Below are 22,050 nucleotides of genomic sequence, written 5' to 3'. Positions count from 1 at the left end.
ATAGGTTATAAAGTAGTAACGAAGGTGCAGCGAGTAGAATACAAGATGTTATCAGCGATGTAGTAGGTCCGCATCAGACCTGTGGTATGACAGGGAGGTGGATATTAACAAATACCCACGTGGCTCGCAGCATACTTGAAACGTGTGACACAGATTGTAGGAAAGTCACTATGTTGCAAATTGACCTAGAAAAGGTATTCGACCGAGTATGTCATGATCTCTTGTTTTCATTTCCTGAATATGTTGATGTGGGCGCAGTAATAACAGAAGGTGTTACAATGACATACGAAAACTGCACGATTAGCCTGATTATCAACAATGAGCTGACACAAATAATAGAAGGGCGCTCCTATGGGTGTCAGGGTTGTGCCCTGTTAGCTCTTTTGCTTGCAATGTAATTAGAGGCGTTGTGCAAAGAGGTTGCTGACTGTCCAGATGTACGTAGCCTCAGCCTGAAGATTATGAAGTGCGCTTATGAAGCGTATTGGCTTACGCTGATGATGTTGTTTGCTGCTCTGATAAAGAGAGGGTTAACAGCTTCAATGAAAATTATGCCTGAGTTTTGTGGCGTGACAGGTAGCATCGTAAACTTGAGTAAGTGCATCGGTATATGTCATGGTCAATGGCAGAGAACGCCGCGAGTTTTTGAAAGTATGCAGCGGACATGCACACCTGGGATTCATGTTGGTGTAAAACTGGGCCCACATCGAGACTACAGAGATAAATGAAATCTACAGATAGCGGAATCGAAATCTCGAGCTGACTAACAGGTAAGTCATGACTCCGGAATTTTCCCACCCGCGGCCTTTGAATGATCTGCGTGAGGAATGAGCTGATCTATCTCGTGCGTGTTCTGAGCTGCTCAAGATTGAACCTTAGGAAATCTAATTGAGTGTTTGCTGCTCTTGTGTGACAGTCAGAATGTGATAAGACATGCATAAACAACTTGTTTCGCAAGCTGAGTCAGGGGGTTTAAAACTGCCCAATTTATTTTGAAGGCAACTTGTCTCTAGATTTTTGTTTCTGTGTGACACGACATATCCTTTAAGAAATGTTATCAAAATAAAAATAAGCCACGTCTTGCCCAACTTTGTTGTCGCAATGACAGAAGGTGGCTGCTACGTGACCCGTAAATTCTGGCTTGAAGTTGCAATGACATTCAGATTTCCAAACTACCAAATTTAAAATAATTATTATAGTACAATAACACGTAAGTGTTTAAACTCGGACTTCATAAATATTATGTTCCCAGAACTTCTGTACCGGACATTGTACAGCGGAGGCAAGGAAAAAGCCGCTCTAAAACGTGTGAAAAGAATAGTGGGGCCCGGAGGCATCGCGTATAAATTAAAAATTCTAATTCAGAATTTTAATGAACCGTTGCTATTGCACTTTAATTATTATTTTCTTTTCTTGGGCCTTAGAACATAAAAAGTGGTGAGTGCCACCTCCTAGAAGGAGTGTAAAACTATTCTGTTAATTTTTAAAAGCGGCTGACATCATCTTGCAGTGTAAGATTCTTGGCAAGTGGTATGCCGCGCAAGCTTCGGACGTTGTTTCGCACGATAAAAATTAAGCTCCTTCTTTGCTATGTCTGTTTCTATTTGTTGTTTTGTTGTCAACCTTTTTTTATGGCTGTGCAAGTTACTTATTGTGTAGGTTTTGCAAACTCTTACCACCATTCTGTTTTTTTATATTATGGCGTTGGGATTTTCAGACACCATTTAATGTGACTGCTCACGCTGAACAGCAGCAACAGCATGGCCAGTCACAAGCTTGATGGCTCCACCCACCACCACTTTTTGTTTTTTCGTAATCATAGGAAAGTAGTATGGATACACGATACTCATATTTACAGTTTATTTTGCACCCTATGATCACTATACGCACCAAAACCACACGTTTCAGTTAGCTCTATTCAACATCATCATCATCAGCCTTATCACCACTGTCATCATTGTCGTCGTCGTCGTCGTCGTCGTCGTCATCATCATCATCATCATCATCATCATCATCATCATCATCATCATCATCATCATCAGCAGCAGCAGCAGCAGCAGCAGCAGCAGCAGCAGCAGCAGCAGCAGCAGCAGCAGCAGCAGCAGCAGCAGCAGCCTGACTACGCCCACTGTAGGGCAAAGGCCTCCCTAGTTATCCGCCAATAAACCCCGTGATGTGCTTTCTACTTCAACATTATAACGGCGAGCTTTTAATCTCATCATCCAACTTAAGTTTCTGTCTCCCCCTCATGCGTCTGCCTTCTCTGAGAATACAGTCATGACCAGCGGTTATCTTGCCTACGTGCTAGGTGCCAGCCCATGTCCATTTCTTCTTGATTTTCACTATGATATCAATGACCCCGGTTTGTTCCCTGACCCACTCCGATCTATTCCTGCCTCTTAAGGTTACATCTATCATTTTATTTTCCATCGGCCGCTGCACTATCCTGAATATAATCTGAACTTTTCTTTTAAGCCTCCACGTTTCTGCTCCGTAGTAGGTACCGGCAAGATGAAGCTGTTTTATACATCCCTCTTGAAATATGATGGTAGATCACCGTTTATGATTTGAAAATGCTTGCCAAATGTGATTCACTCCATCCTTATTCTTTCAGTTATTTCATTCTGATGGATCGGATCTGCAATTACTATCTGTCCTAAGTAGACTTATTCCTTTACAAAGTCAAGCGTCCCTCCACCTATCGCTTAGCGCTGTTTTCTGCCTAGACTGGTGCATATTGCTTCAGTTTTCTGCTCAATACTTTTTAGACGGGCTGTTTTATTTATGTCTTAGTTTAGTAATTATGAACTGCAATTCTTCCCTGAATACGCATGAAGGCAATGTCATGAATGAATCTCAAGTTAGAAAATTACCCTCTATTAACTCTTATCTCTAACTCTTCCCAATATAAGACCCTGAAAACCTCCTGTAAACACGCGGTGAATAGCATTGGAGAGATATTGTCTTCCGGCTTTGCAGCCTTCTTTATTGGGATTCTGTCGCTTTATTAATGGAGAACTTTGGTGGTTGCTGATCCGCTGCAGTTTTCTTACAGTATCTTTGCACGAGAACACATGCGCGCCAATGGGACATTGCCAAAATGATCCCGATGACGTCCGCGTTACAGTCTATAATTATTCACTGGCAATCGTACTGGGTACTAAATAAAGATCCTTCCGTGGCTCTAGAGACGTGATAAAATGCTACAAGTTTGTTCCTGCTTGATTCATGGAAAAAATGGTACACGTCCGTTTCGGTTTGATTCATGGAGAAAAGAATCACCGGACGTTACTAATGGCGGGAGTAATTCGAAAGTTCAATTTTTGTCTGGTTAAACTGGGCAGGTTCAGCCATCTAGCGGGGCCCAGTTGAACCAAGCATGTCTGCCATCTCGGAGTCAGAGCAGGAACTTGTTCAATGGTGGTTGTTGCTGCTGTTGCTCTCAATGCCATAATTCTGCTGCTACTAGTGTCGGTGGCCGCGCAGTAAAGCCGAGAAACGTTGTGCACGGCAACAGTGACATAAGACGCTCTGCTTGAGGCGGGTAACTTGAAGTGCGCTAACCTGATGCGGACCAATAAAACGCGAGTTGATTGCAAAATAATCCCTTCCTTGGCACAAAACTAACACTATGAGCCTTCTGAACCATTATTCAACAATCAATGTCGACTTAATAGTTGCCTTTAGTGTCCCTTATTGCATACATCCCATTTTTTCCTATGCTCATGTTTGCCTACACAGCTTTCCGGCTTATGCCGCTTTTTACAGCCTGCTTGATTGGCAGAGAACACTGCATTTAGCCAGACTTGTAAGTCACGTCAAAAGTGTATTCTTGAAGCTTAAAAGCTCAAAGGGCCAAGTTATCCAGTAGGATTTTTGAGGGACGACAAGCAGCACAGAGCGTGGTGGTCTATGATTACAGAAAATGGGTGGCGAAATAAGTATCGTCACAATTTTCCGACTGCCCAAACAAGTGCGAGGCAGTTGCGCCCAGTGATCTAACACTTGCATTCTGACGCGGAAAGGAGTCGACTGGCGTCCTGCCGAACTTGCCAACGCTGCCGAGGGCGAGGCCTGGTGCCCGCCGCCTTCCCGGGGCCTTGCAGAGCGAATACCAAGTTAACGGGAGACGTGGCTGCCATGGGCGGCCAAAGAGGAACGGCGAAGCAAAGTGAAGTGCGCTAGCGTGATGCAAGGGAAAGGCATTGGCCGGGAATGTTCGAATACGTGTCTCCGTGCAGAAAAAACCGACACATGGCTCGCACCGGACTGAAATGCCTGGCGGCGAAATCATAGTCGCCAATTTTTTTGGTGCAAAAACCACTCAGGGTGAGCACTGGCGCTAGCTGGGCGCCAAACGAGGCACCGAAAGGGAGTGTGCACCCAGTTCTCACAAGGACAACTCTGCGCTCCTATGAATATCCAATGAATAGTAGCGGCGGCGACAATCACTGCTGTAGCTCTACTGGCACGGCAACAAATCAGTAATTCAATGGTTCCAGGTTCAGTCCTGGACGGCTTCCTTTTTTTAGATTTAGATCATTGTAATTATAGATACCATCTTAGATACTTTCCTTGGCCCTTTACTGTCTGTTACTTCCCATAATATTCCCTCGTGATGTTTTTTCGTCTAATGCGACGAGCATATGTTCGTATTATTTGTGGCTTCCGTATCTACATGCTTAAAATGATGTTGACTGTATGATTGTCTGAATGATGGTATCGCGTTCTATTCTGTTTCCTCGACTTGGCGCGTTGAAAAGTCGTGTCCAGCTGAACTCTAACGAGTATCAAAAGCACGCGACGCCGAGCCACGTGTGTTCTTCATTACCCACTAAAGTGGCATGTGTGCGTGTCATTGTTATGGCCAACGATTTCGGTCCCTTAGTCGCAAAATTTATGTCGTTACCCTAAAGCTACTTTAGGTTTTTGCTCTTTTCTCGACAACACTAGCGACTATACTTCTAAGAATAAAATAAATAAATATTGCATAAAAACCACCTGCTTTCTTTATCCCAGGATCTGTTGCCCATGTGTGACTCACGCTTGATTAAATGCTATTAAGCCTGTTCGAGCCCTGAAACTTGTTTGTCTGTGCACAGAACTGAGGCTCACCACACAACAATCACTCGCCCCACCAACGCCTTTTGCGGCCTCGTTAGGCACTCTTGGTATTACCACTGGTTTCTTCATTACTATTCACACGTGAGTGTTTTTCTCTTCAGTAGTTGTGATCGGCCTTGCGCCCATCATGGGTGAGCCTGCGTTGTCATCGGCCAGCTCTCGCTGCTTGGAACGATCGGTGATCCAAAGGCCAAGATTGAACACGAAGGATAAACCAAGCATGCCACCAATGAGGCGGAACAAACCATTGTAGCTGCCGTAGTTGTCCCGGAAGAACCCTGCGTTTTGTAAATGGGGTGAGAATTAGAAAGAGCGCAAATATAGAGAAAAATGACAACAACGATACTAATTCCACGTACTTTCATAACGGGCCTTTAGGCAATTTCAAGGTGTTACTTTCGTCAGGCGCGTTTAAGCTTTTTCCCTGAAGGATCTTCAACGAATTGTAACAAATTATCGGAAATAAAGATTTGATCGAAGGATTAATTCATGATGTCCTCTCTTGAAAATATTCGTAGCACACTCTGCGGGGAATGCTGCGGAGAATGCACCCTGCACTGTTGTTTGCAGTGGGTAACTCTCAGAGCAACTCTAGAACAGCGGGCTTTCCGTGACAGATAGGTCATGCTGCCCCTCCTGCATATATCATATGCACGTGGGCGGCCGCGCTGAACTTGCGACATTCTAGGAGCTCTTGTCCAGCTTGGAGACAGTGCCGAAGCACAAGAAACACTGGGCAGTTGTTTTACTGCTTCCCAATAAAAAACAGTGACCAATGGTGGTTTGCACACGGCTCAACCACCAGCAATGTAGCAGCTACAATTTTTTGTCTCCCTTTCAACTCGCTCCCGCAAGAATAGCAGACAAAACAATTAAAAAAATGTCACGGTAAGGTCACTCCTACTTCAATATAATGAAAAATATATAAATAGTTGTTGTTAGTGTGACCAAAACGCAAATTTTCTCTAAAAGTAGCCGATTTGGATAATAATTTGCGTTGTCTTTAGTAGGAAGCATCGCTAAAAAAGACGGGACGAAGAGCGGACACAAATCACCGCACTCAATAACAAAGAGATTTGTTTTATTCGTCCAGTCCTCATATATAAGCCCCATGCCCATCCTAATAGAACAGGTGTCGTGAGAAAGAGGACGATGACGTGTTGCGGCCGTTTAATCCTTTATACTATATTGCGGCAATGTGGTCTTCCAGCTACGTCGGCCGTTCTGCTATAATTTGGGGCCTTTGCGCTGGGGCACTCGTACAGGAATATTTTTAAAAGATTTTGTAGGTGTATCAACTACTAAAAATTTTTTATACAGCCTTCCTACCCAAAGATCTTCAGTGTCTGCGAGATTACACAAAATAGTGCGACTTAAAATTACAATGATTCATAACTATTGTTATATTTAAAAATCATCTCAAAATATTAATCATAAATTCAGTATGCATAATCCGCCCGACTCATGGCCGATCACTCAAAGTGGGTAAGTGCCAATGATCCAAGGAGCATCATCATCATCGTCATCATCATCATAAAAAACTATCCGATTTTTGGCCTATGCCCCAGCGTGGGTGTGCGCCACATATTCAAGGAGCTTAGTTTACAGTTTGTGCAGCGTAGGTGTGTGCCACTGTCGAAGGTTTTATCTACTCTACATTCATGTTCAGTTGGTGCTATGCCTCGACTGTTCAAGGCGTCGCTGCTTTGTAAAAAATCGACGTACGACACTGATTGAAAGTTGCTGGAATCTCTCGCCTCAACCTGGAACTTCGCAACCGAACGCTGCAAGCTCTTTAAAACGCCACCAGCTCGGACACTGTCGACAATGAGCCTGAAACCACACCCCCTGCAGTGCTGTTCAGCGGCAACGTGATGCTCCCGTATTCGGCGCAGCCAGCGAGACTGACACTGAAGACTGGCTCTCGATCTATGAGCGTGTCAGTGAGCACAACAAATGGGATTACCGAAGAAACTACGTGCCATTATTTTCTACCTTGCAAACCTAGTGTACCTGTGTTTGCACAATCATGAGCGTCAGGTGTGAACGTGGTCTGCTTTGATGGCAGCCTTCTTGAATGTCTTCAGTCGCCCACCTTTGAGGAAGCTCCGTGCAAAGCAACATCTACGCGCTGGCGCTCAAGCACCTAATGAGACGCACACCAGCTACACAGAGGATGTCGTAGACCTATGCGCCCGCGTGAATTCCTCCGTGAGCGAAAAGCACCAAATAAAGCGTATAGAGCATCGAGGGTAACGTATTTGAGATGCTTCTTGCACGCAGCACTTCTTCCGTCGCTGTCCTCGACAAACTTTGCCAGCGCTTCGACGAACTTCAAAGAACCATGGCACGCAGCACTGTTGCACTTGCAAACTCGCTTTCGGGTCTCACGCTTGCCGCCGACTCGATGACCGAAATGGCTCTCTCCAGCCACAGTAAGGTCTTCATTTGTGAGGAGTTTGCGTGCCAACTGTCAATGCTTCCACTAAGCGTTCGCACTGTACAGCCTGCCCCACCTGGTCGTGGTTGGACTCTCGAAGAAGTCCAGCATAGCTGAAAGGGAAGGATTCATACGCTGCTCGACCGGCATGTTGGCGACGTCGATATGTTACACAGACGCTAAAGACATTTGAGCGGAAGCCACATCGAAAAATATCGGTGATCGGGAAACGTCATCGGCGTCAGAGTGCTTTCGCCCGCTTCATCGCTGCTAGCTTTTTTGTGCACTACAGCATCCTTTACCGGTGAAACCATTCACCCAACTGTCGCAAATGACTACTCATGATTCTCGGTACATACGCTCTGAAATATGTGAATATTTTTATTCTGCTCCTCATAATGGTCTTGCCGGTGTGCTGAAAATATATACTCGTCTATGGCAACGCGGCTGGAATGTATCATTTCGTCCGCAAGTGCGTTCATGCCCACACGGCATGCTAGCCACGAAAACTTCAACAGGAGGATTCTGCTCAATTACAACGATTGCGCTAGTAAGCTCGTCCTTGTGATCGCGTCAGCCTAGACCTAAATGACCCACTTTCCTGAAGCTCCCCTGGTAACCGATGGGTCGTTGTAAGAGTCTATAACCTGATGCGCTACGACAAGTCCGCCGCAATTCTAGCCGCTACTGCACACGAAGTCACATTCTCGATTTCGCAGAACTTCGTTTTCTAGCATGGCGAAGCACGAGAGCTGCTCAGTGACAAAGGCTGAGTGTTGTTTTCTGAAGTAGTACGAGCTCTTTTGGCTGCATGTCACATCAATCACCGCAAGTCTACAGCCTACCATCGGCAAATGAACAGCTTGATGGAGAGGCTGACTGCACCCTCGGTGACATGTTGACTATGTACGTCGCCTCAGATCATAGCAAATGGGACGCTGCTTTGCCGTTCGTAATATACGCTTACAACACTGCCATACAATCCACCACAGGCTTTTCCCTGTAATTTCCGCTATACGGCCGAGAGTCATCTTGCACCAAGAACACATTATATGCTTCCCTATCGACCCGACACTTCCGAGTGCATGGCGAGGTCTTAAGCACCCAAATACGCAGAAGACCCGGCAGCTTGCACCTAGACTTATGACCGCCGTACAAGCTCCCGAAAAGCTGCGGCATGACATGGCGTGTCTCCCCAACATTTCGTGACTGGTTAAATCATTAGGCTACCGGCCCCACAACACAGCACTGGACCTTCAACGAAGTTTATTTCTTGTTATGATTTCCTGTACTGTATATTTTACCGCTCATCCAATGTCAACTACGTCGTTAAACCTGTGACGCTATCCCACGACCTGAGACATAGAGGTTGTAACAGTACAGTGATTGTTAGCCGACTGAAGCCATATTATGACCCTTTTATCTTACCTAGGCCTTAGTCACCAGGATAGCTCCTCTTCACGCCTGGGGGCCATTGTATTGAGAAAATGGAATACGACGAGTTTCCACCGTTGTTAACTGTGCGTGCGGTCTACCTTCGTATTCCATCAGTGCTATACCTCGACTGTTGAATGCGTCACTGACTCATAATACATCGACGCACAACACAGGAAACAAGAAAAAATAGCCAGCCTTCCCAGCAGCAATAAAAGCGATAAGCGGGACAATAATTTTTACTCCTTCGGAAGGCACTGTTGTAAATATAGCACGCTTGAGAAAAGAGACGTCTGCGTTCGCCATGGTATTTTGGCAAAAAAGTGGTATTTTTAGGAAGATGTGTGCCAACCGCACTTGTTTCAATGAAGAGGCCGTTGACCATCTCTAGCTTGTTTATAGAACACGTTCGCACGCTCGAGCATGCATTCATAAGCACAACGCCTAATTTTTCCCACGTAACACCCGCACGAAAGATTAATCTTGTATACAACCGCATCGCATTACCTAAGAAACTTCCGCCGATGCTGTTTACAGCGTTTTGTATTGATTTCTGGATCTACTAGCTGATATAGGTAACCAAGCTAATTTTTGGTAGAAAACAACCACCTAACGCCTGCCACTTCATTCAGATTATGCACCACATGATGCACATCAGGTATGACAGCTACGGTTTTCAGTTGGTTCCTCGCTGATTGACCAGGCGTCGAACATTGGTCAATACCGCGCTTAATATTCTTCGAGTGAGCAGAGCGAAAAATGGAAAAGGCTTCTTTTAAACCTACCTGCAAACCTTAACGAATATGACTATTTCAGAGCAAGAGGTTCAACTCTAGAAAGCGTTGCCTATATTGTCTGAAGGATGCTTAGTGGTCTCCTCAAAAAGAGTGAATTCTATAAGGAACCTGTCCTAAACAACAGCAGGCTGCATTTTACGAGACTAAGTGCTATAAAATAATTAAAATGATGTCCAAGTATTGGATCAAAATCAGCGTGCTAATCTGTCTGAGCTTGCTCTAGAGAATATAGTAATAGCTGGTTAGTAATATATGCCTAGAAACATGGGCTATGCTTGAGACTATGCAGAGTTTTTATTTACCACTTTATGAAAAGCTTATAGAAATAACTAACGAAGCTTGATTACACATAAACTTGACAAACTCTAAAAACTTTTCGACCGTGATTCCATCTGCATTTTGAAACTTCACAACAACAACGTATCTGTCAATGCAATTACTAACTTTGGCACACACACCACCATGAGGCAACGAATAAGAGAAGTCATTGAGGTCCACTGGAAAAGCACAAACACTCTGTGGACAGTCGTTCTGGAAAGCAACATAACCAGTAGCTGGCGCCCTCATGAGATATGGGACATTGACGTCAAGGAGGCACAGACGCCTTTGCAGGAACTCGCCAACTTTTTTAACATGAAAAAATGCCAGGTTCAGCGCTCAAAAACAATGTCCCTGAACGGGCAACGTTTCATGGAAGTCTTGCCGCTGAAAGAGGCTGAAAGGCTGTTTTTTTTTCTCTCAAGGCTTTAAGAATGATGCTAGCTTTGCGAGTATTGGCAAGAACAGCTCCTTTCACTTCGTCGAAGTTGCCGTTATTGACTGCGTCTGCTTCACCTTTGTGCACACCATGGGGCACCACGATGAGTCGTTTATCTTTATTAGACAAGAACAACTTCAGGCTGGCTTCTGAAAGCACAGAAATGGCTGTGTGGAGCCTAAAACTGTTGCCTTTTAAAAATTCGTAGCGTTTCTTTGCCTACTTCCAGTACTTTTGGTATCTATCTATCTATCTATCTATCTATCTATCTATCTATCTATCTATCTATCTATCTATCTATCTATCTATCTATCTATCTATCTATCTATCTATCTATCTATCTATCTATCTATCTATCTATCTATCTATCTATCTATCTATCTATCTATCTATCTATCTATCTATCTATCTATCTATCTATCTATCTATCTATCTATCTATCTATCTATCTATCTATCTATCTATCTATCTATCTATCTATCTATCTATCTATCTATCTATCTATCTATCTATCTATCTATCTATCTATCTATCTATCTATCTATCTATCTAGCGACCTACGTCTGGGTGCTCTCGTGATCACCCCCTTACCTTGGGGCAAACCGAAATTAGTATGGGAGGGTAAGAACTTAGACGAACATGGCTCGGAGATGGAAAGTGATAGGTGTAACCTTAAGAGACAAGAGAGCAGAGCGGATCAGGGAACAAAGTGGGGTGAAGAATATCATTGTTGAAATCAAGAAGGAATGGACATGTGTTTGGCATGTACCACGTAGGCAGCAAGCACAGCACTGAGTTGACTCGCAGATCATGAAAGGAGCGTTTGTTCTGCAGTAGACGTATTTAGGCTGATTATGATGATGATGATGATGAATGTTCGTGAAGTGTTAAGTCAGAATACAGTGATGGCTATGCAGTTTTGAAACATTACATACGCACTTTTAGGATGCAGCCATTTAGTCAGGTTAAAATCAACTGTAGTTAAGCTAAATGCCCTGAAGGTGAATTACAGTTTGATAAAACCAAGGAACAGCGCCAGCAGACATTGGTAAATTTATTTCGAGTCAGTCAATCTTGATGAAGTTAGTGTCTCCACAAAAAATAAGTGTATCTCCCTGAAGTGGATGTATACGTTCAAGTCGTCGATGGGCTGGTGAACGGAAAGACGCACGGACGGGCAGAGATGGGCACGTATGCATGGACACACGGATCGTACGATGCATGAATGGACGGACGAACAGATGGGTGGACACATAGGATGGACGGATTGTCAGACTTTATACGCATGGACGGACTCGCCGACGTACGGTCTGACTAGCAAATGTATGAACGAAGGGACACATGCATGGACGGACGGACACATGCATTGATGGTCGCCCAACCGGAAAGTGGGGTTGATCCCGTACTTTGCTGTCGTATAGTTGATGACACATAAATTGGTTGTTTACTACTGGTTTCGTTTTTTTTGGCTGCACAGGTGTTCGTTATTGGTTTTAGTTTTGTGGAGCGTGATGAACGCCAACTACGTTGGCCATTAGGAGCTTCGCCTCTAAAAGTTGGCATCGCCAGCGTCGACCCAACGAACGCATAGAATAAGTATCATGGTCTCGAGCAAGAATCGAACGACATCATTCTGCGTGTCTATCGATTTTTCTACCACTGAGTGACGCCTGCTCTTGGAACAGCTTTTCAAGAAGACAATAATGTTCTTGAAACGTTCACTTTGGTTGCCGCGCTGGCAATACGATCTTTTAAACAGTATATACGTACTCCTATCATACAACCATCGCGTCGGGTTAGTGACACTTGTAGTGAAGCGCCATGCACTGAAGGTAATTTATCTAGCAGTGCCCAGGGCCACTGACTCCTCACGTGCACAAGCGCTACAAATCAGAATTCTGCATATGGTGTTGCTAATACCCATGTTGCTGTTAGAATCGTTACGCAACAGTAAACATGTAACTGTTGAAGATATGCCTGTCCGTACAAGGTTTGTACATCTCTATCGCCATTTCTCCATGTTTTGCTGATTTAAAAAGTTACAACACAGTGGCCTTCCCTCTGAATGCTTAGCATAACATTAATTCTCAAGGAGCGCAGGATCTGCCAAACGTTTGTTTAACCTTCGGAGACAAGCACTCAACTCCTACCCTGAATCACCGGTCAATTATTCAGTCTTTGTTTTACCAGCTGCTGTTCTGACGAGGCGGAGTAATTCTGTTTTGGCCAAATCACAGTGCTCACAAAACTTTGGCTCGAGCTTGAGCAGATCAGCCACGTTCTTCAGGATTGAGGCATCTCCGAGTACCTTGACATCTTTACCGACTCCCTTGGATTCTCATGTATGCTACTAGTTCATCTTTTAAAGAATTAACTTTCCCGTCATTATACCAAGGCGAAGGCGCGCATCTCATTTCTGAAGCGTGTCAAATATAGAACGGTGACGAAGCATGTGCAAGCGTGCCCTCAATTCTTTTGTAAAAGAAGGAAACGTTTTTGCCCCGTTGACCGTTTTTCTTGCCTCTGCGCAGGTTGTCTTTTTCATTTTCCTGTTTTTTTATGATCATGTTGGCGTACATAAAGACAGACTGGAAGAATAAAACACATTTGGTTGTTCAGAAGTGCCGCGGTCTGCGTCCTTTCTTCATCCTGTATTTTTGCACTATTTTCTACAGGAAACTAGAAACAAAACAGACCAAATGCGTACCACACGGCATTTCTTTCGTTTTTTATGTGCCAACACAGTCAGGTCTTCAACGTGGTAATATACTTTCTAGAGCACATTGTGTATAAAGCCTGCTCCATGGTACACCTACCCTTCACCTCAAATGAGAACGCTGTTCTCCCCTCTCTCCTCTTTTTTGCTCGATTTCGCTTTTTGCTTTCACTTTTCTCTTTACCCAGACTCGCTGATTCGTGCTCCCTTTAATAATCGCACATATAGCACCTTCTTTCTGATTTGAGTCATACCCAATGAATGATTAAAACGAATAACAGTGCATTGCCAGTATCAACGAAGTTCTGAATTTTGAATCAATACAACTCTTCTGGGAAACTTTCTCATTGAGATGGAGACGACATCAGGACCTTCAGAGACGCAATATGTGGTTCCCTTTCACACAATCAGCGCTGTGTCACAGAGGTAATCTTATGCAAACTTAGACACTCCGGATGTCTAAACGCTGGTATTGCCTGAAAAAATACCGTACCGCCGAAAGTGAAAACTCGAGTCAATCGGAACAGCATACTACTTTACAGATTGTGCAATGTCGTGGTTTTTACCATCACGAGCGAGTTACGCGACGCGTTTATCACTGAAGGCTCATGTGCCTATGCTTTTTGCTTAAAAAGAACCGGGAGTAGACCTGAGAGCACAGCGTAGCTTTAGTTTAGAGCCCAGTACATGTTGGGCGCTAAGAGCGGATAGAGAATGATTCACTGGCGAGCGTGTTTCCTCACGTGCAGCGCTAGCCTGATTTTGAGCGCAAGTATTAAAGGAGCAGTGACAAAAACATTGCGCGTGTCGTGCTTTTTGCGTAAACGCCTAGTTATTGATCCCCTTCTCACGATTCGGTACTAATTATGCCACTCAGAGACGATTTATTATATGCAATATTGATTAGTAGATTATAATTGAACCCCATTCAAAACGGCTGCAAAGCCCGCCAATTTTTAGCGCTGCCACCACTGACAAGCGGTCACCTTTCGCGGTCCCACCCCATATATTCATATGGCCGTTGGCCACGCGAAATTGTGACGTCATCTTCAGTAGACATTGCTTGACATGTCATCTGCTCGGTGCACGCGTGTATAGGCATGTCTTCGCTACCCCCATGTTCGTCGCAGCCGTCAAGAGTGCCCACAAGCGAAGTTGAAAACACCGAGGAATATTGAATCGCGGTGATTCGTTGCCTAGCAAATCATATTCGGTTCGATGCTCTTCTGAGTAGTGATTCTGTATTCGACGCTGGACCAAGCAGCGACGAAGCAGCTGGAGACGCACGCCTGGGTAAAATGCTTGCTGGTACGACATACGAACGCTGCGTTCGTGTTACTTCTTCGCGACGACCGTAGCTTCAAGTTATCACATTTGCGATCATAATTCCATGACAAATTAACTGATACAGGACATTGAAAACGTGGGATTCAGACGAAGCACTGCACGCAGCAAGTGAAACAAAGCAAGCCAAGCCCTTTCTAGGCAGCCAGGCATCGCCACCAGACAGTACCACATGTAGGCACCACGATGATAACACTAGAATTGTCAATGTCAACGCTGCTCGCCCATCGTCACTCGGTTCCTGAGACGTCGCATAGGAGTTCGCTGAAAACGTCAAAATACTGTCGATGCCTCATGGCCGGGAACGCGCCGGGGAGCCTTGGACACTCTTAGCACTCGAAATTGAATACTTTTTACGTAACAGACGCAATTCATACTTCACTAAAAAGCTTATTTATTTATTTATTTACAAATACTGCTGGCCAGAGGCCAAAGCAGGAGGGGCAAGATAATACAGTTGTCATACACATTTCAAAACAACATCAACAATAAAGAGAGTAAAAAGTGGAAAGTGTGACGTATTTATACAAAAGCAACAAAAGGAAAGAGTGGGGAGGGAAAAGAGGAAATAGTTTGAATAGTTAGAAAAACAACTTCAAACTTCAGCGTGAATAGGATCGGGAGAGCGTAAACTGCTTGCAAGCAAATCGTTCCACTCTTCAATGGTACGAGGAAAGAAGGAAAATTTGAACAAGTTAGTACGAGCAAAATATGGTGTTAAAGAAAGTGCGTGTGAATGCCGAGTCTGGCGTGTTCTTAGTGGTGTGAGGTAGGGGTTAGGGTTCAGAGCAAATTTGCGGTTAGAAAGTTGGTACAAAAATTTGAGACGTAAGAATCTGCGTCTCGACTGCAAAGATGTGATACCATTTGAAAGCATTACACTAGTTACAGAACTACCAGGCTTGTAAAGAGAATAAATGAAACGAACTGCCCTCCGATGAATTTTTTCTAATGCAACAATGTTAGTTTTAGTATAAGAATCCCAGGCAACGCATGCATATTCTAATTTAGGGAGAATCAAGGATTGGTAAGCTAAAAATTTCACTTTCGCAGGAGCATCCTTAAGTTTGTGCCTTAGCATGCATACTTTGCGGAAAGCTGCGGAAGAAACTTGTTTAATGTAGGAATTCCAACTTAAATTATTCGTTAGAGTGACACCAAGATACTTGTATTCCTTAACTTTTTTAAGAGGTCGGTTAGAGAGCGTGTAGTCAGTTAGTACTGGCTTTTTCTTGTTAGTGACACGGAGCAGAACTGATTTATCCAAGTTTAGTTTCATCCCCCATTGATTGCACCATAGACATATATTGTTTAAAGTGGACTGGAGAGCTGCTTGGTCATTAGAACTAGTTATCGAGTTAAACAGAATACAATGATCTGCAAAAAGTCGAACGTTAACAGGTGGGTTTACACAATTTACTACATCATTACAGTATATCAAAAATAGTAAGGGACCGAGTACACTGCCCTGTGGGACACCTGAAGTAACCGGCAGAAGAATAGAGTTCTGATTAATAATGCACACAAACTGGGAGCGATCGGACAGGTAGTTACAATTCCAGGCTAATAGAAAATTTGGAAGTTCAATAAGCTGTAATTTAACCATAAGTTTATCTTGGGGGATGCAGTGGAAAGCTTTGCAGAAATCTAGGAATATGACGTCTACTTGGCCGCCCTTATGAATCACAGATGCAAGAGAATGAATGACTGTACATAACTGAGTTGTTGTCGACAAGCCCTTTCGAAAACCATGCTGATACGGAGATAAAAAGTTATGCTCATCTAGGTGTTTTGATATGACTGTTGTGACAATGTGTTCTAACATTTTGCTACAAGACGATATAATCGAAATTGGCCGATAATTGAAGACAAGAAGATGGTCTCCCTTTTTGGGAATTGGCTTGACACGAGCCATTTTCAATTCTTTAGGTAATGTTGCAGTACGGATTGAAGCTTCAAAAATTGTAACAAGGTATTTGGACAAGGGCTCGGCATACCGTCGAAAAAATTCGTTCGGTATTCCTTCTGGCCCACCGGAGGATTTTTCTTTTATTCGAAGAACCATGTTTAAAACTCCTTCATATGAAATTAAATTTCCTGGTGGAGTATCTGCGGAATCATGTACAAAAGCCACAGGCTGAGAAGACTGACAGAAAACACTATGAAAAAAAGAGTTAAAATAATCAGCAATCGCTTTCGCATCCGATACCAAAGAACCGTTCACAGACACTTGTTCTACGTTCTTTTCGCGATCGCTAATGTAGGCCCAAAACTTCTGCAGGTCATCTTCAATAAAATTAGCCAGTGTGGTATTGAAATAAAAGCTTTTCTCGCGTTGAATCGCTTCGTGTAAAGCAGACCGGACTTCACCTAGGCGCTGGGAAGCTGCCCTCTTTTTCCTGAGACGTTCAGCCTTTCGTTTTAGATGCAGTATAGGTCTCGTGACCCACGGAGTAAACTTAGTGCGTTTTTTTAGCTTATTGGGAATGAATTTATCTAAACAAGACGTACAGATGTTCTTGAATTTCTCCCAAAGGTGTTCCACATTGTCACCACAAAACTCAGCCACGTGATCATCATTATTCACATTAACCAATAAAATGAATGCCAAATCTAGAGTTTAAAATTTGGTGTCACTGCTCTTTTAATTGCAAAATGCACGCACGTCAAAGATTGGTCATGTCTAATATCGCTAGATTTGATCTACGACAAACGCGTAGTTTTCGAGTGCTCCATCTTGTGTTTTTTTTCTGTTAGATGCAACCAATAAATGCAACAGAAGATTAAGCGAAGCAAAGCAGAGTAGACATTTGCTGTTATGGTTTTTTTATCTGTAGGGAAACGAAAGTTACTTCAAGTGACGAGAATAAGTGTGGACCAAAAAAGACCCTTTCTGCTATTGTAATCTGATCCCATAAACTTCGAATTACATGTCCAGTATTCTATCGATTGGGCTACAACAGAAGGCGCTGCCTTGTTCATTTTGCATGGTATTTACGTGTGTTGAAGTCGGAGTGTTAGTCTGCGTATTCGTAGTCAAGGCGGAGAGTGAGGAACCGTCTAATTGCTATAGGACATCACGTAGGAGGTGACCTTCGCACAAGGTTGCAGTACACCCGGGAACCCTCACTAGCCACATTGAGCGTCAAGTAATACGAAATGGCCGGGATGAAGCTCGAAGTTAAAAAAAAAAACGTGCCTCATCTGCCTGTATAGGAATCGGTAAACACGAAAGTGGAACTTGCCTTAACATAGGTAGTTGAGCGTTAATTAGGCATTCTTTCAGCAACAGCAGCAAATTGCGAAGTGACGTTAGAAACTGCTAGCAACTGAAAACTTGCAGTGTACACACGGACGAAATTAGCATACACAGGACGAGCGTGGACTAACAACTGTCACAATTCTTCCTGCGTCGTGTGTCAGTAGCGTATTCCTTTCGTAAACGCGGCCGTAGCCGCATGCGAAGTGACTTTCGTCTTTTCCCGAAGTACGAGTCTGATGAGCGTGTGCGCCGGAGAGACCACGCTGCGTTGGACCATGGGGGCGGCGATTCGTGAAGGCACGTCAAGCGCTAAAGTTCCTAGATAACACAAGTTAACTTGCTTTACCTTGTTTTCACTTGTTGCGCCTTGTTTTTAGTTTGTTTTTGGAACAAGTTAACTTGGTTTATTTAGGGACCTCAGTCAAACGCGAGACTGTCGTGCCATTTCACCACTGATAGCAAGAACGCGCAAAGGTTTCGAAGCTCTGAAGACTCCCAATTGACGTATGTTGTATATAAATGGCTTACCGTTAACACTGCAGACAGCGTACTTTTTGTGGCGTAGTGGTTAACGCCGCGCACTGAGAATCTAAAAGTTGCTAGTACGATTCAGCGTTACAGATGTTTGCCTTCTATTTTTAAAGACGATAGTCTTTCTTGGGGACCTTCGACAAAAAAAATTTTGGTCTGTCTGTCTGTACTTTTGTCTGTTTGTCCAACCTAACGATTTCTCAAGCGGCACCAAACGGCCAACCCCATCCGCAGCGCCCACCAATATTGCTCAAGTTTTATCATTCATCTTTGTGCGATTGTCAAATAAAAAATCAAATATTGCGCATAACTGAGGCGCCATAACAACATGTCTATGTTGCGTATGTCTGCCTTATACTAGATGAGGCACACACAAGAAACTATAAGGAATGTAGCGTTTAACGCGCTGCGCCGACAGTGCAACGCGATGATCAAGAAGGCATTTCCAACGCTTTGCTATGACGGCATGGTGGTGGCACCTGCCCGTCGCTTTGCATTCTACACCTTATCCCCTCCGTTACTGGCGCGCATTTTTCTCCGCGGTTGCGCACGCCTTCGTTTTCGGAGATAACTGCCAGATGGCGCTCATGTCTAACATGCCTAGATGGCGCTCATGTCTAACGTGCCTAGATGCGCTTGTTCGTCTATGTTACACGCTCGAAGCACTTTAACGCAGCGCCTTCAGAATACCATTCACCATTTTCTTGCGCAGAACATCAAATAAACGTTTTGTTCACTTTCTCCAGACGCAAGACTATCGTCTATCAACGACATTTACAGTGTAACATGTAGATTCTGGCCAATTTTTTTCGTCGTCATTTTTGTGTATATTTTCTAGCATCGCTTCCGTAACGGAAGTACGTCAGATGAGCTATGGTGGACCCCGGCATAAAGCACTTGCGTATTAAAAATAAAATTGTTCGAAGGACTTGTTTTTTTATTGCACACGGCAATTCAACTCAAGTCACTATTAGGACAGAGAACGCATACGGGGCGTTGTTTGTTGTTTTTCATGAGTGTAGTTTAAAATTTTCACCAACGTGGAATGAAAGCGAAGTGGATGAAAAATGACCCCTTCGGTTGGGGCTGTCTTAATCCACAACCTTCGAATTACGTAGCTGCGAAGCTGTAGCAGAGCATCGAACACTTACTGAATCCGAAGGCTGTGGGTTCAGATTTCACGGACGGAAAGCATAATTTTCTTGAGCACTAGAATTCACTTTCACTATAGGTAGGAGTCTATACTCTACATTTAGGAAAACAACAATTTATGTCTGCTGTGCTTTTTTTGGTTGAATTGTTCGTGGATTTTATTTTGTTCATTCCATTAGATCTTGTCTGTTAGATGTCATTATTATTGTATCTAACAATAAAAACGACCTCATAAATGTGCACTTCTTTCTTACATTTCATTCAGAATTTTTAGCCGTCTACACAAGCTATGACCCGCTATATCGAGGCCATACTCGAGGGTCAAAACGCATACGTGGTTTTCGCCTGTTGTACGACCGTGGCGACACGTTCCTTGTTTGGCTCACTATACTGTTGTTTAGAGCGCTACTGTTGCATGCGAGAACCACCAGCACACACTGCTTTATCTCATTAACACTTCTTACACTCTCATAGTTAACTCTCACTTCTACCATCGCCATTTACTTTTCTGTGCTATTCAAGGCTCCCTGCGCCACCAAACGTCCTTGACAGACTTAAGGAAACCGTGCAGCACTTTCATTACCATGTTCTATTTTCTACTCTGAATAGGTATAAAAAGAACAAGTTATTACTCTTACCAATTAGCAGTGGTCTCAGAAAGCTCCCAATAGCTGTTGCCGTGGTCATGAATCCGTAAGCGATCGGAAAATTTTTGGGGCCTATTTCTGTGGAGAGGATCTGAGGCACTCCAACTATGATGTAACCACTTGGCAGGCCCAATGCGCACGAGAGCGCCCATACGTCATATTTCCCCGCAACATAAGGTGCCGCTTGTTGGAGCAGGCACAGTGCCAAGTAGCTGATGGTGAGCAGGCCGCAGTTCGATATCAGGCCATAGTCACTCAGATAAGGCACAAACAACCGACCTATGGCGTCAGCAACCGCATAGAATGTGAGCACGTACACAGAGTCTGCACGTGCTACGCCTGCGTCTTGCGCAAAGTCTAACGCCACCGTCATGAAGCACTCAAAAAAGAATCCCCTCGAAACGTAGCTCAACACGTGGAAGTAAAATCGTGGATTCTTGAGCACTTGCAGGACATTCTGAAGCAGCAACGTTGAGGTGGTAGGTGCCTCGTCTTTCATAATTGAAGGTTCGTGGCTTGTTGGATCGCTGCACACAGTTGAAGCACCAAGTGGGCACGAGAGACTGACACTTGCGACAGTGTGCCTTCGTGCCTGACTTGAATGAGTCCCTGAGGAGTGCTTTGGAACTTGGTTAGAGATGTATAGCAGCAATCCGGCGACACCTTTCATAGTTACTCTCCTTGCACACAATTTGTTCAAGTCTGGCGCGACATACGGGGGCAGCGGACTTTTGTTTGTACAGCTGGAGAACGTTTCTCGTCTGGACGTCGTGGACGGTTGGCCGAACGAGAGAGGGCAACGCCGCGGTATCTCCGCGGTATGTGTTGTGCTTATGATAGTTTCGTTTCTGCTGCTAATGACGCTTGGCGTTTCGTTGAAGCTCCATCCAGTACACCTCCTAATGTTGTCCTCGCAGTTAATTTGACCGAATCGAGTGGGCTTTTCAGTTTGCAATGTCGCAGGCCGGATATGCTCCGTTTTCAGGTATGCTTCATGACAGACGTCGTCGGTTGTTCTTGTTGATGCAGCGCAACACGGATTCCGTGCAGTGTTAGTGGCGCCTTCAGCGACGATTTTTCTTTCGCTTGGTATGGCCTCCCACGGTGGTGGGTGCATAAGCAATGTTATGGGCACAACGTTTCCTACTAACGCACCAATGATGAGGAACGCATCCCGAACTCCATACTCGGCGAGCAAGTACTCGTAGACCTTGGTAAAGACCAGAGCTGCAGCGGTTCCTCCAGTCGCGAGTAGGCCCAACGCCGCTCCTCGTCGCCTGTCGAAGTATCGGCATACACATACTAGGCAGCTGTTGATGATTATTCCATGACCGGTACCTGAAATAGGCATAGAGAAAAGTAAATGCTACACTTCGCATTTTGATGTCAGCAAGAAAAAAACAAATTAACGCTTGATGTTTTTACAGAACAGTGGGAATGTTCAGTGCAATAAAAGAACCTATAGGGGTTCATTCTATTCTGTCCTTTCATGTTCGTGTCTGAGACAAGAGTCTCAGATATGAATACTTTTTGCATGTATCTGTCTGGAAAGAGATAGGACTTAATAGACAAAAAACATTCATTCGATGTTCTGCGCAAAAAAATGGTTGAATGGTATTCTGGAGGCACTGCGTTAGAGTGGAGCTAAACGAGCGCATCAAGTCACGTCAGACGTGAGTCGTGAGCGCCATCTGGCAGTTGTCTTGAAAAACGAAGCGCGTGGCTCTGAGACTAATGTGCGCGCCTGTCTCAGAGGTGATAAGGTGTGCAACGCGCACGGCGACGAGTAGGTGCCACCACCATCTCGTCTTAGCAAAGTGCTAGAAACACTCGCCTTTTCGTGCAA

At 44.3% G+C, this 22,050-nt stretch overlaps 1 protein-coding gene across 4 annotated transcripts in view; it reads right to left on the bottom strand.

The window, feature by feature from the left end:
- Positions 1 to 1,843: 1,843 nt before the first annotated feature.
- LOC119179588 (uncharacterized) overlaps positions 1,844 to 22,050 on the bottom strand; it is a 198,578-nt gene continuing 178,371 nt past the window's right edge. For all 4 annotated transcript variants that reach the window (XM_075883817.1, XM_075883818.1, XM_075883816.1 and 1 more), the window contains 2 exons: positions 20,196 to 21,542; positions 1,844 to 5,402 (listed from right to left, as the gene is read on the bottom strand). In XM_075883817.1, the coding sequence (XP_075739932.1) occupies positions 5,200 to 5,402; positions 20,196 to 21,542 (1,550 nt within the window). In that variant the 3' untranslated portion in view covers positions 1,844 to 5,199. The remainder of the gene's footprint in view (positions 5,403 to 20,195; positions 21,543 to 22,050) is intronic.

Source organism: Rhipicephalus microplus, unplaced genomic scaffold, assembly GCF_043290135.1.
Source record: "Rhipicephalus microplus isolate Deutch F79 unplaced genomic scaffold, USDA_Rmic scaffold_21, whole genome shotgun sequence".
Taxonomy (NCBI): domain Eukaryota; kingdom Metazoa; phylum Arthropoda; class Arachnida; order Ixodida; family Ixodidae; genus Rhipicephalus; species Rhipicephalus microplus.
The sequence above is the reverse complement of the archived record's forward strand: the minus strand, read 5'-3'. Positions and strand labels throughout refer to the sequence as shown.